This window comes from Dasypus novemcinctus, chromosome 7 (assembly GCF_030445035.2).
Source record: "Dasypus novemcinctus isolate mDasNov1 chromosome 7, mDasNov1.1.hap2, whole genome shotgun sequence".
Classification (NCBI taxonomy): domain Eukaryota; kingdom Metazoa; phylum Chordata; class Mammalia; order Cingulata; family Dasypodidae; genus Dasypus; species Dasypus novemcinctus.
The window spans coordinates 44424430-44437214 of NC_080679.1; the positions used below are offsets into that span (position 1 = coordinate 44424430).

General features: G+C 32.7%; 1 protein-coding gene across 13 annotated transcripts in view; it reads left to right on the plus strand.

Moving 5' to 3' along the window:
• The window catches only part of HYCC2 (hyccin PI4KA lipid kinase complex subunit 2), a 128628-nt gene extending 116084 nt beyond the window's left edge, over positions 1-12544 (plus strand). For 7 of the 13 annotated variants that reach the window (XM_058300395.1, XM_012525323.4, XM_058300389.2 and 4 more), the window contains one exon: positions 4870-12544. In XM_058300395.1, coding sequence (XP_058156378.1) covers positions 4870-5471 — 602 coding nt within the window. In that variant the 3' untranslated portion in view covers positions 5472-12544. Of the gene's footprint in view, positions 1-573; positions 742-4869 lie in introns of all 13 variants that reach the window. The other 6 variants (XM_004458915.4, XM_004458914.5, XM_023588902.2 and 3 more) reach the window with 1 other exon arrangement.
• Positions 12545-12785: the final 241 nt, after the last annotated feature.

Consider the following 12785-nt stretch of genomic DNA (forward strand, 5'->3'; position numbering starts at 1 on the left):
TTTTTTATATATATTTTTAAGTAGAAAGTTATTTAGACTATTCCATGATGCTAAAACAGAAAATAAAATCAGGTTAATTTTTGCCTTTTTTTGAGCTAATATTAACAATAGGAAAGAAATTTCTTTAAGCTTTTTACCGTACTGAAAAAAGGTGCATGTATGAGCATTGTGGGATTAAACTACATAACTGGCCAAACTAACAGTATAATACAGCCTATCTGTAAAAGAATTGATTCTTGTTTTTCTATTTTTATCTTTGCTTTTCCTTTTTTTGTAAATGCTGATTCCAGCAGTATTTCATAGGCATATGGTACTTGAATTGTCAGCCTGTCTTGCCTAAAATAGTTTGCCATTTTAATGATCCCTATTTTTCTGTCCTATTCATTTGCAAACCTCACATTGTTCATCCTGCTGCCTTATGTGTGTGCATCCAGTGCACACACATGTAACTATATAAATAGTGTTTGTGTTTATATCATATCCATATATACATTTTCTTATCTGCCTGGGTCAAAATGCTCAGAAAGAATAGAGCAGCACAAAAGCACTAAAATTTTATATGTTGAATCCCAGATGGCTTTGACTTCTCAAACGAGGCTGATTCGAGTATTCCTGGCTCCCCGATCCAACACGGCTCCTCTGACCTAGGGATCAAACGTGTGCAAGAGGGGGAGGTGCTGGTGCGCAGGACCCCTGAGCATGGCTCGCCGGAGCCCAACTCAGCAGCAGCCACAACAGAGGGTAGGACAGAGATGAGGAGGCAGAAGTCAGTGAGGCAGTTGCTGGAACAGGATCCTGGCTCTCTATCCCCAAGCAGAACATCTTTCCATTCTAGTGTGTGTTTCCACTACCCCAGGGTGTATTAGCTCCTTTGCAAAGCACACCCCCCTCTATGCCTAGCACCAGGTCAGGTACAATCTTTAGTTACCATTTGTGCTGGCCTGGAGTCTGCATCCCTGCGTGATCAAGAACAGCTTGGCATGGCTACTAACAAGGCAGAGGCCTGTATCCAAAAGGTCTGCAAATGCTTGGAATTTTTTCATTACTGAGCATGTTTATTCTAACATTAGGAAAGGAAAAATGCACCCAATAGACATGAGCCTTATTAGATTTAACTTCATTTACATAATAACTTATTATTTTAAAAATCTGTGAAGAGACTTTTAAAATCTAAATATATTATCTTTGAAAAATTAGACTGAATTGGAGCCAACCAACTTATAACTAATTCCAAGTTGGTCAATTAACAAGAATTTATCTGTTTGATAGTGTTTACCATTATTGATAGAGTTTTTATAAACTGTGGGTTAAGTTGACTGAGTCTAAGTAATGAACTACTGACATAAATGTGCTAGTCTGGTACATACTATATTTTGTTGTTTATTATAAATAATGGTTGTACTATATAGTTCCAAAATGGAATTAAAATGTATTATTTTGATGTTAGATATCCTACTAGGGCTTTGTTTTTATAGTGTAGCTATCTCAAAATGAAAATTTTATACCCTCCTCCCTACCACTATCTATATAAAATAAATTTCTCTCTTAAAAAGTATTTACTTGACACTTTGCATGTTTTACCATAGGAATTGGCTTTGTGAAAGAAGGAATTATGGCCTAAGAGTTTTTTCATTATTTAATGTGTTGCTGCTGGGAAACCTTTACACTAATTTATGAAATATAATATGTAATTTTAAAATAGGTTACATATTTTTACTTATTTTAAAGACAAAACATACATAAAGCAGTTACCTTCCACCTTAAGAAGGTCTCTTCCTCTTTTGGTACATTAAAAATTTGAGCATGCTCAGTAAGAATCTAAATCTACCCTCTATTTCCTTGCCTATTTGTCCTAACTGACATTACTTCATTTAACAGTGTTGCATGTGCATGAACTAGGGACCCAAAGAAGTTGGTGGGGTTTTTTTGCAGAGATCCTTCTTTACATGGTTGTGAAAGATGGTACATTCTCTTTTTTGTTTTTTCTGTATCTCTTTATGTTATCCCTCGGAGTCACTTTAATCTTGTAGCAGTGCTTTAAAACAAGAATATAAGTATATGTGGAATTCAAAGTTAGCCTAAATTGAACAACAGTCTATTTCTTGTTCACTGAATGAGCCACTTGAGATTTATCTACTACCAATGTTAGAATATTGGAGTATTTGTACTAAAGGTAGAACTATATTAATTGTCAGTTGATAAAATTCTAGAAAGTGTGGTATTGGGTTGAAACATTTCTTCCAATTTATTAAAAGTCCTACACTTTGAAAAGGGAACCAAAATCATAGTTAATTTTAATATTTCCTATCATGTGTAAAAATTTTAATTGGTAGAGGATATAGCCACAAAGAAGGAGAAATAAGAATAAGTTCCTTGCGTTTGTTTGAAATTTCTAAAAACTAGTTTTACCTTTTAATTTAGATTAATTGTAGATTAATTTCATATAATGTTTATAAGAAATGGCAGTTATGATTAGAAAGGTTCATTTAAAATCCTTTTCAGTTATTTCTTCTTTGGATCATAAATGGTACTGTTTTCACAAAGGGAGAAAATTAGAAAGGAAAAAAGTTATGAGACATAATTGCCTTTTTTACTTCTTGAGGGTTGTTAAACAGAAGGAAGGAAATTACTAATCTATGAAAAGTTTGGATAACTCTGAAGTCTACTGGAGCTTTTGGTTGACGCTGACCTTTTTTTTCCGGAACCAGGGACCAGGGCTAGAACCCAGGACCTCATATGTGGGAAGCAAGCACTCAACCACTGAGCCACATAGGCTCCCCCCAGTTGGCTTTTTCATTCATTTGCTTGTTGTTTGTTTTTGTTTTTTTAGGAGGTACTCGGGACTGAATCCAGGACCTCCCATGTGGGAAGCAGGTGCTCAACTGTTTGAGCCACATTTGCTCCCAATATTGACTTTTTCCTTTAAAAGAAAATTAGTTTTCTAGAAAGCTGTTTTAAATGGTTTTAAAATTCAAAATTGTGTTTATTATATATTGACATTGAAGAGAGTATGACTCCTTCACCTTTTTCTAATTATATAGTAACATTCCTTTTTTTACTTTTAAAGGTGGAATTAAAATTATTATTAAACTGAGGACAATGTCTGTGACTAAAGTATAGTCAGTGTTCCATTACAATGAAACAGCATTTCTTAGTGTATAAAATGTCAGTAGATTCTCTTGCATGGTGGCTCCTGTTATCATCTCTTTTATGGCCATATTGCTTGGGCATCACATATGCATGTGTGAAGTTTAAAAGCTAGCACTAAGTCTCTCAGTCTCATCTCCTAATTAGATACACCCAGTGATACACTTCTGTTCACTTCTAGTTTTATATTACTATTACCAATTCTGAACAGATAACCAATAACCTTTTCTTGGGCAACAAAGGTGGTATCAATATGAATACAGTTTGAAATTTTTATTTTGAGGTACATTATATACTATTCTTTTAAAGAAGGGGTTGAGAGAAGTGGTGTCAGCTGCTACTTGTATTGGTAAATGCATTTTCATATGGCTTTGCATGATAAAGATTATTAAACTGCTGGATATAACAAAAAAGTTCCTTTTGCTTTAAGGATAGCATATTTCATTCCTTTGGAAGGAAGGAAATAACTAATCCATATGAAAAAATATAACTAAGAAAATATTTTTATTTTTCCAGGTACTATGTTAAATAAAAGATTGTGTTTAAATATTTCATAGGTATTTTTTTACATAGGTAACCTGTATCTGAAAGTAATATGCTCAGAATTGTCTTTCCTAACACTGTACCTTAATTATAATATTGATGTCTGTTTCGTAGATTCAGATTAAACTTCCTTGCAGTTTGGGAAATGTATTTAGTGAGGTAGCAAACCACTATCGCTTTTTGAAAGCAGCAAATATAGTACTTTCTAAGAGAATGTTGATCATATTTTCAGTAAGAGAATTGGGCTTTCTGAAAATGCCAAGCTAAATATGTATATACTTCTCTTTCCACAAAATCCCAAGATAAGGATTTTTTCATTAACTGTGATTTTTGCATGCAACATGTGGAACATTATAGTTTTGGTTTTTTTTACTATGACAATATAACACACACATTGCTAAAAACTTAAATTTAATGGAAATAAATAATAAGAAAATAAAAATCCCTCTTAAATATACTTGCTGGTTCCCTACCCTGCTGCCTGATAATCAGGCAAATATTTTCTTTACATTAATTGATCAAGAAAATATGGAAAAATATATGGAAAACAGTAAGTAGATACATACATAAGACAAAATACATTTAAGTTACTGGAAGCAATGCAGAGTTTAGTTTTGAGTTAGAAGGTTTACTAGTTCCATGTTAAAGATTCTGAAACCATATACTAGCAGATGGTTGTTGAGTAACTATAAAATTTTATTGTAGCTAATGTGAGTTTGGTGTATATGGATAAATGATTTTTGGGTGTAATTCTGCATAATTTAGCATCATCTATGTTAAGGCAGGTTCAGGAAGATGGGAGGAAAAAATTCTATTTTTTAATGTTAAAGCAGTTTGATATATGGTCATCTCAGATTGACAGTGTTTTATAAAGATTTATGCTAAAAGAGTGTATTTTACCTAAAGTTGTTTTTTTTTTTAATGTGCCTAAATTTTGATAGTATACTAAGTTAGTTTGTGGGTAGTTTTACAAGAGCTGGATTAATGAAAGCTGAATGAACAGAATGAATGACATATTAGATTAAGGTTTATTCCCCTAAATAATTTAGGGGAAGTGTTGATAGTAGGGTCATTGCCAACCTATGGAAATATTACCCAACAGAGAAGGTCAGTGTTAAGTTATTATTCACAGTGCTTCCTATTTTAGCTATTGCTGAGTCTGTCTGATTTGTTTTTTAGGTGCTGAGGGTATAAATGGAGGAGAGGAGTCTGTAAACCCGAATGATGCAGATGAAGGATTTTCATCAGGGGCTTCCCTCAGCAGTCAGCCAACTGGGACCAAACCATCAACCTCTTCTCAGAGGGGAAGCTTAAGGAAAGTAGCAACTGGGCGTTCAGCCAAGGATAAAGAAACAGCCTCTGCCATCAAATCCACTGAGAGCCCTCGAGATTCATTAGTTCGCAAGCAGTATGTACAGCAACCAACTGATGTTAGTGTAGATTCTATTGAGTTGACACCGATGAAGAAACACCTGAGTCTGCCTGCTGGCCAGGTGGTGCCAAAAACCAATAGTATAAATTTAATCCGGACAGCCAGTGCATCCTCAAGTAAATCATTTGACTATGTAAATGGCAGTCAAGCAAGTACCAGCATTGGGGTTGGCACTGAGGGAGTTACTAATTTAGCAGCTAACAGTGCTAATCGATATTCAACCATCAGTCTACAGGAAGACCGGCTAGGTCAAGCTGGAGAAGGTAAAGAGCTCCTCAGCCCAGGAGTCCCTTTAACTAAGCAGTCTCGATCCCCAAGTTTTAATATGCAGCTAATATCCCAGGTGTAGTTTCGACATCCTCTCTTTTTCTGCTTTCCTTTTAAACTGAACATTTCATCGTGCAAGAAGACACTTCATCCCACATTGTGAAAATATTGGTCATCATAATCAGATTTTATTTAGTTTAGCTATCTTCATACTGTATTTTGTATGGAAACAGCAATAAGGTTTTCTTCCTCCCTTACTCTTATCTTCTTCACCTACCCCTTGTAAATGTGTTTGTGAAGCAGTATAAAATGTATGCCTTTTCCATGCCTTCCTTTCTCCTTGGGTGATGTGCAATCCATTGTAGGCTGATCGGTCCCATTTCAACACTGTGAGATTGAGGTTATATTAGAGGAAATGGTGTATATGATCCCTATAAAATGATTCTTTGGCTTTGTTTGAAAAACAAAACGGGTTTGTTCACTTAATCACTAGAATTATGAATACTACTGGATCATATTTTTTTTCTCTTAACCAGGAGTGCCTCAGAGATTCTGCTATGACTTTGGGCTTCTCTGAGAGTCTGCGCAATCATTTTCTTGAGAAGCATGGGGAAAGGTAGCAGCTTGCTGCACTTTTTCATTAAATGAGGGTAGCCCTTTTTTCCCCATATCCTTTTTTCCATCTCCTTTATCTTGAGGACATAGATGTTCAATTACTAAGGCATTCAAATTAAGTTGTGGCCCCTCTGTTGCGTAGAGGGGGAAGGGGCTCTAAGTTGATTGTGTAGTTGATATTGCACTTTGAATCACTCTATAGTCATAATTAACATGTCTTCCCTCCTTCTTACCAAGGACATAGGGTCATTTATGTCCTTAAAGTTTGAACAAATAACAAATCAGAGAATCCGAGGAGTATGTTCTATTTTCCAGGAATGAGCGACACTTTTGGTGCTGGGGTTTTTTGGGGGTAGGAGTGGCTTTTGTTTTGCTTGTGGGGGATTTTGTGTATGGAGGTTGATTTTGATTTTATATTGTTTGCTTGTTTTTCTTTGTGAGCTGATAATGACTGAAAGTAGAACAAGTACGTCTTCAGGTAAAGAGAGGGATTTCTCAATCCACTTTGTGTGATGTCAGACTATTGGAGAAACCCTTTCAGCTGCTTTCTAGATGTACCTAAATTCAGTCAGATATTCTGGATCTGAAATCCTGATAGATTATATACTCCAAGGAAATACATCAGGGACAGATAATTGGCTGAAAACACTGACACTTCAATGTGACACATTTTTATAGAACATTTCTACCAGGCGGTACAGACTTGATTTCTCCTAAAAGGACCACACTGCCTTTGTGTTTATTGTAATGCAACTTGTGTACCTTATAATCATATATCTGCAGAAGTTTCTCATTTTTATAAAACTTTTAAATCATGCCAGTAAGCTAGATGTTGAATGTATGTAAGTAACATTTGGTAACTGTGCTAAGAGGCTACAGAAAAAAGCATTATAAGTTTAAAAAAAAATTTTTTTTGGTTCTTATTTGCTTGGATAAGATTTCATTACTCTTTTGAGTCTTGGGCACTAAGGCTTGAAATAGAAGGGAACTATATTGGATATCTGAAAATCATTCTATTGTGACTTGAAATATTTTAAGTTATCCTTTCAGAAACCATATCAGATCTATTAATGCTTTTTGTATATTTAGACATTTTTACTTTGTTATTGTTGAAGAAAAATGTACTGAATAATTTATAGAAAGCAAGTATTCAAGTTAACAAAGCTTGAAATTTTATCTCTAGCAAGTAAAATTACAATAGTTTTTTATTAGAGATGTTGTGGGTTTACAAAAAAAAAAATCATGCATAAAATATAGAATTCCCATATACCTACAATAGATTTTGATGAATAAAATAACCAGAAAAATGCCTCTTGTTTTTTTCACACCTGAAAATCCCTTTCTCCCTTTTTCTCTTTTTTGCTACTAAAAGAGCAATTTTCAAAAGGGATTTTTGGTTAGAATATTTATAAAAGAATAATGAGATGCTTGTTTGAATTTGGTGGTAACATTTTTCAGCTCATAGAAAATGGAAAACTAGAACCTGAACTAGCATCTACAACATTGCCAAAGCCCAGGGTAAAGCAAGAAGAGGATAAGTAGATGATTTATTGATTTGTGTGTGTATGTGTGCCTACGTATATCACAGAAGTGTTTTGGATATCCCTTCTTTTAATTTGATGAAGGGATGTCAGATAAATGAAAAGAATTTTAAAACAGCCAAAATAAACAAGGGGTAAATATCTATGACACACTAAGAAAAACAAAGTTTCAGGCATAAAAGGAAAGGAACATTGTACTTATTAGCAGGGAATGAGATCTTCGCCATGGCTGGAGATCAGTGACATTGTGGCAGGAACTCTTAATTTATTAAGAAGTGCTGAAGAATTTTTTTAATTCAACAAATGATGCATTTATTGGCATCCAAATCTAACATGATTTTAGTTAAAGCACAAAAGAAATATAACAAAGCTATAATAAATAAAATAGAATAAAACACTCTCTCCCTTTGGCTTTTGTTAGAAATTTTATGTAAGTAAAATTGGTTTTGAAAACATTTCACCTTATTTAGAGGGTTTCATTTATCTGTACGTGTCTATGTATGTATTTTGTATGTATACATACCCGTTATTGTTTGATGCCCTGTAACATTTGTGTTTCTTTCTCTTAGGTAAAGTGATTTGGAACCAAAAGAATCATTTCCTTTAGTTAAAACTTCATATTCAGACCCTTAGAACAGATTTCCTATAAAAGATATAGTTAAAATGGAATGAATTAGTTCAACAAACAATAAGTCAAATTATCTGCAAGTTTTTTGATAGCCATACAACAGTTTGGTTACAAATATTCACCAGTAATACTTCATCCTTTAACAACCTTTTGTTTTGTAGTTCCTCATTTCTACTAAAAAGTCTAGCCATCTATGGAAAAACTTACTTGGGATAAAAGACTTGTTATCTATTATAACAATGTGATTGATGCCATTTGTGCCAGGTTAGATCAAGAAATGCAAAGAATATCTGAGGGCTTTGGGAACTCTTTTCTATGAAATTAATTAAAAATCATGCTACTAGAAAGCAAACAAAAATGTAAAGTAAAAATTGACTTAGAAGTAATGTTTAAAATATGAAAATATTTTAAGAAGCTGGATGGTGGTGATTGTAATTTTATAACCTGATCCTTATCCTCCTACTCTACTGTGTCTGTTTATTAAGGAATCATAATTTTTGTGTTAGAAGAGACCCTAGAGATAATCTAGTTCAGTCTCTCAACATGTTCCCTCCCTCATCCAACCTAAGGAACATGGGACTCAAAGAAGTTGCGACATGGTCAAGGTTACATAATTAAGAAGCAGAGCCAGAATCAAATCCTCATCTCCTGTCCAATGCATATTAACACCCCACTGCCTCTCCTGCTTCCCTTTACACATGCTACAGTAAATATTGTACCTAACACTCTCCACCTCTGCAGTTTCTTTACAATTTTGGTCTAGTAGTTAGCAAATACATCACATTAAGGAAAGTATTACATCCAGAAAAAAATGTAGAATAATAAACATGGATGACGAAGTGTTGGAAATGTCGGTATTACACAGATGTTAAGGATAGATACGTTATTTATTCTGATTTATGCCTTACTATTTTCTGCCACATAACAATTGTATGCTGCCATTTTATAGTTAATTATATTTCTGGGGATGTACTTGAGTAAAAATAAACCCAGTGAAATGGCTTTGATCAGTGTTTCTATCTATTTTAATGTAATTTTTTAATCAGCCAGCTTTCATAGTCACCAAAGTGGCATGTTAATTGTATTGCACAATGGAGGTACAATGTGAAGATAAAATAAATTTGATTCCATTAATTTTATAATGTAAAAAGAGATTGAACCTTACTTGTGCTTACTGTTGATGCAAACAATGTTTTCTTATGTAATTGAAAAAGGTTTATAGTGTGAAGCTTATGATTCCTTAATGAAACAGTGACCATGATGTCATTTAAAGTGTATATACAGTATAAAATGTCTTAAATGTGGTAGTCTCAGAGATATAAGTTCAAAATTTAAAACATGTATGCTCAAATTCCACTTTGTAGCTTTAAAGTAATTATTTATTAGACACTGGAGTAGAGAATAACTTCTTGAAGATTGTTTTCTTTGCACTGTTTTTGTGACTATTTTAATGAAGGTGGGTTTTTTCCTACCTCACTTTGTGAGGTTTGTATGGGTCCATTTTTGAGTACTTTATTTGTTGACAATCAGTTGTCTCATTTAACTCTGCATGTTCATTTATTAATAGAAAAAAGTGTATTATCTGTCCTTAGGGGATAGTACACTATTTATCAAACACTGGCAAGAAGGAATGCTGCTTTTTTTATGTTGGATTACGAAGTATGCTTTGTTTTATGTTTTAAAACAAAAAGTTACATTTTTGTTATACAATTAAAAAGTGTAATAGATTATACCAGTGGGTGGGAAATCTCTTAAGAATTTTAAGGCAACTTTTCTATACAATGGCTATGTTAAACAGTCTGAACATGAAACTTTTTATCTTTCAAGTTAGATGATTATTATCATACTTCAAACCACTAAGTTGGCTGAGACATTTATTTGTAAAACTTTGATTTTTTAAAAACGCTTTTTAGAAACAAGTTAAAAAAACAGCCAGAAATTGATAGCTTAAACTCTAAAAAAATTAGAATATTTACCAGATTTTAAAAGATGAAATGCAGTGTAAAATAAACAGTGCTAATAAAATCATGAGTCAGCAGAATAATACAATTTTTCATTGCCAAAGTTATCACATTGATAATGTAAGACATAAATTTTAGTATTACCTGTGTTATGTGTTTCTATTGGATATATCATATTGGTACTGAACATACATAGGAAATACTATTCATAGAGTCATCCAATGTGCACTTAAACCATGTTAGAATTTTTATTATGCCATTAGAATTAGAGGAGTCATCACTGCCTGGCCTTCTCAATCCATGTAGAAACATTCCTTCTAAACCTGACTGAACAACAGTAAAATTCTGGTAACTTCAGTTTCTTCAGTATTTTTAGTTTAAAGTGATCCTAGCCATTAGTCACATGAGTGATATATATGAGAGCAAACAATGCAGGGTAGAATTTTAGTGGTAAGCTGAGCATGCTGTGAAATAACTGGCGCATAGTACATAAATGTAGAGTCTATGTTTTGTTTCTCATTTTTGAGATGTTTTCATGTTTACAAATTCAGGTACATTCAGATGTCTGTTATGATTTTAGCAAAAAAAATAGAATTGGGTGTAGTTTCTAAGTGAGTTGTGTTTGTTGTTTTTTTAATTGTATATCTGTCTAATAAAAAAAAATTATTTTCAAAGAGAAATGAACTCAATGGGACTATTCATCCCCAAGTACAGAATTGATATCAGTCCGCTTTGCTGTATTTGCATGTCAACAGATCAGTATTAATTATATCTGAGGAAATTCTTTACATCATCAGTAATTATAAAATTTACCAAAGAAATGTATCTACCAAATATAAGTTTTAAAGTACCTAACTATAAAGGAATGAAGCCCCTTAATGTAAAAGATTCTTTCTAAACCTGGGGAAAATAAATATTAAAAGATTCTTTGATCTAGAAAATAGGTACACAGTGACTAGACGATTCCATTTGAGGTTTTCCTGTATTAGTAAAATGTCAAAATTTTACACTTCCAGCAAAAATGCCAGTTAAAGGTTACGTCCAAATATTATTCTTCATAGCATATTTTTATATCCTTTTAACTCAAATTAAGGTTTCTGTCATCAGTATTCAATTTTAAAGGGGGGAATATTTCTAAAACTGTTATATTGTATGACGTTTTGGATTTTTTTGTTGATAAAATAGAGGGAGAAATATGGAAATGCATCTCTTTAAATTCGTAACTGCAAATATTTCTAATAAATATGGTATTGGTTAAAATGGTTCAGTTTATTTACATGATTTATGTAGGGGATCACTGTAGGTGTATTTTTCTTTGCAAAAAAACATAATTGGGTTAAGGAAGGCTAAAATAATGGTTTTATGAATGTATAGAACAGTAAGAACTAAAAGATTCATTTAAACTATTAAATAATGACTTTTTAAAAATGTGTATATTAACTGATGTTCCAAACAAGTTTTATATATTATTTTCCCATATCAGGTGTTAGTTAAAAAGTAATGTATTGATTAGACTGTCTTAAAAAAAGATTTGTTCTCTAACAATTACCAGTGTAGTTTTGTTTTAAGTTTTATCTAAACTGAATTTGAGTGAGATGATCTGTGATCCTTATGGTGATTTTTTATACACTTGTAATAAGTTCCTCAACTACTTTACAGTGAATATTTTTATTCTTTCTCTCAAAACTATGCTGGTTTTACATTCCACTTAAATATTTCAGTGAACCAGTTTTCACAGTTCAAAGATTATTTTCCCACTTTTTTCTCATGATAATTTAGCTCTCCTGAGATATAACTTCTGAAGGATTTTTACTGCTTTGGTATTAAGTAGTCTCATTGCTGTCACAGCGGAGAAGCAAACAGCAAATATCCTACTTTCATGTGTTTGCCTAATTAAAGGATATGGAATGTATACAACAGCTCTTCTTTTTCACCAGCATCAACCCAAGTATTCAGAGAATGGTGCTGGTGAAAATTTAAACATGATAGGCATGAAGAAAATATTATGTCTATTGAGTGATGTCCTTTCAATCTAGGACTAGTGAAACCTATTTTTTTTCCAGAGGTGAAGAAAAAACCGCACATTTAAGATCATATTTATTGGTGCATGTAAGCCATTATCTTAACTGTCTTACTGAACTGGTTAATTCTGTTGATTGTTGAAATGTGAAATATAGTCACTGTTGACTTTGTAAATATCCACCAGAGATGAAAAAATATTTTAAGTTATTGTAAATAAATATGTATAAAATTCAGTATCAGTCTGCAATGCAGAAATAGATCTAAGATGTTAAATATTGTGTTTCTTGAGAGATGTGTAATTTTTCCCTAGATGTATCTAGTTACGTTAGGAATGTAAATTTTCTTTTGTACAGTATCAAAATACAGCTTTATTTGGCTTTTGACTGGATTTTCTTGAGTTGATTTATATTTTACCTAAATTTTACACCTTAAAATGGTCCTTCATGGTATTTTTTCCAAAGCATGCCATTTTCTTTATTTAAGTCTGAACTTTTTACTTATACCATAACACTCTATTAAAATAAGGCAAAATATTAAATTACATACAACACAATAAAATAAAGTCAGCATAAGGCACATAAAATATGTGCCATTGTATCATTTGGACACAAAATTAACTGAATTTTAAA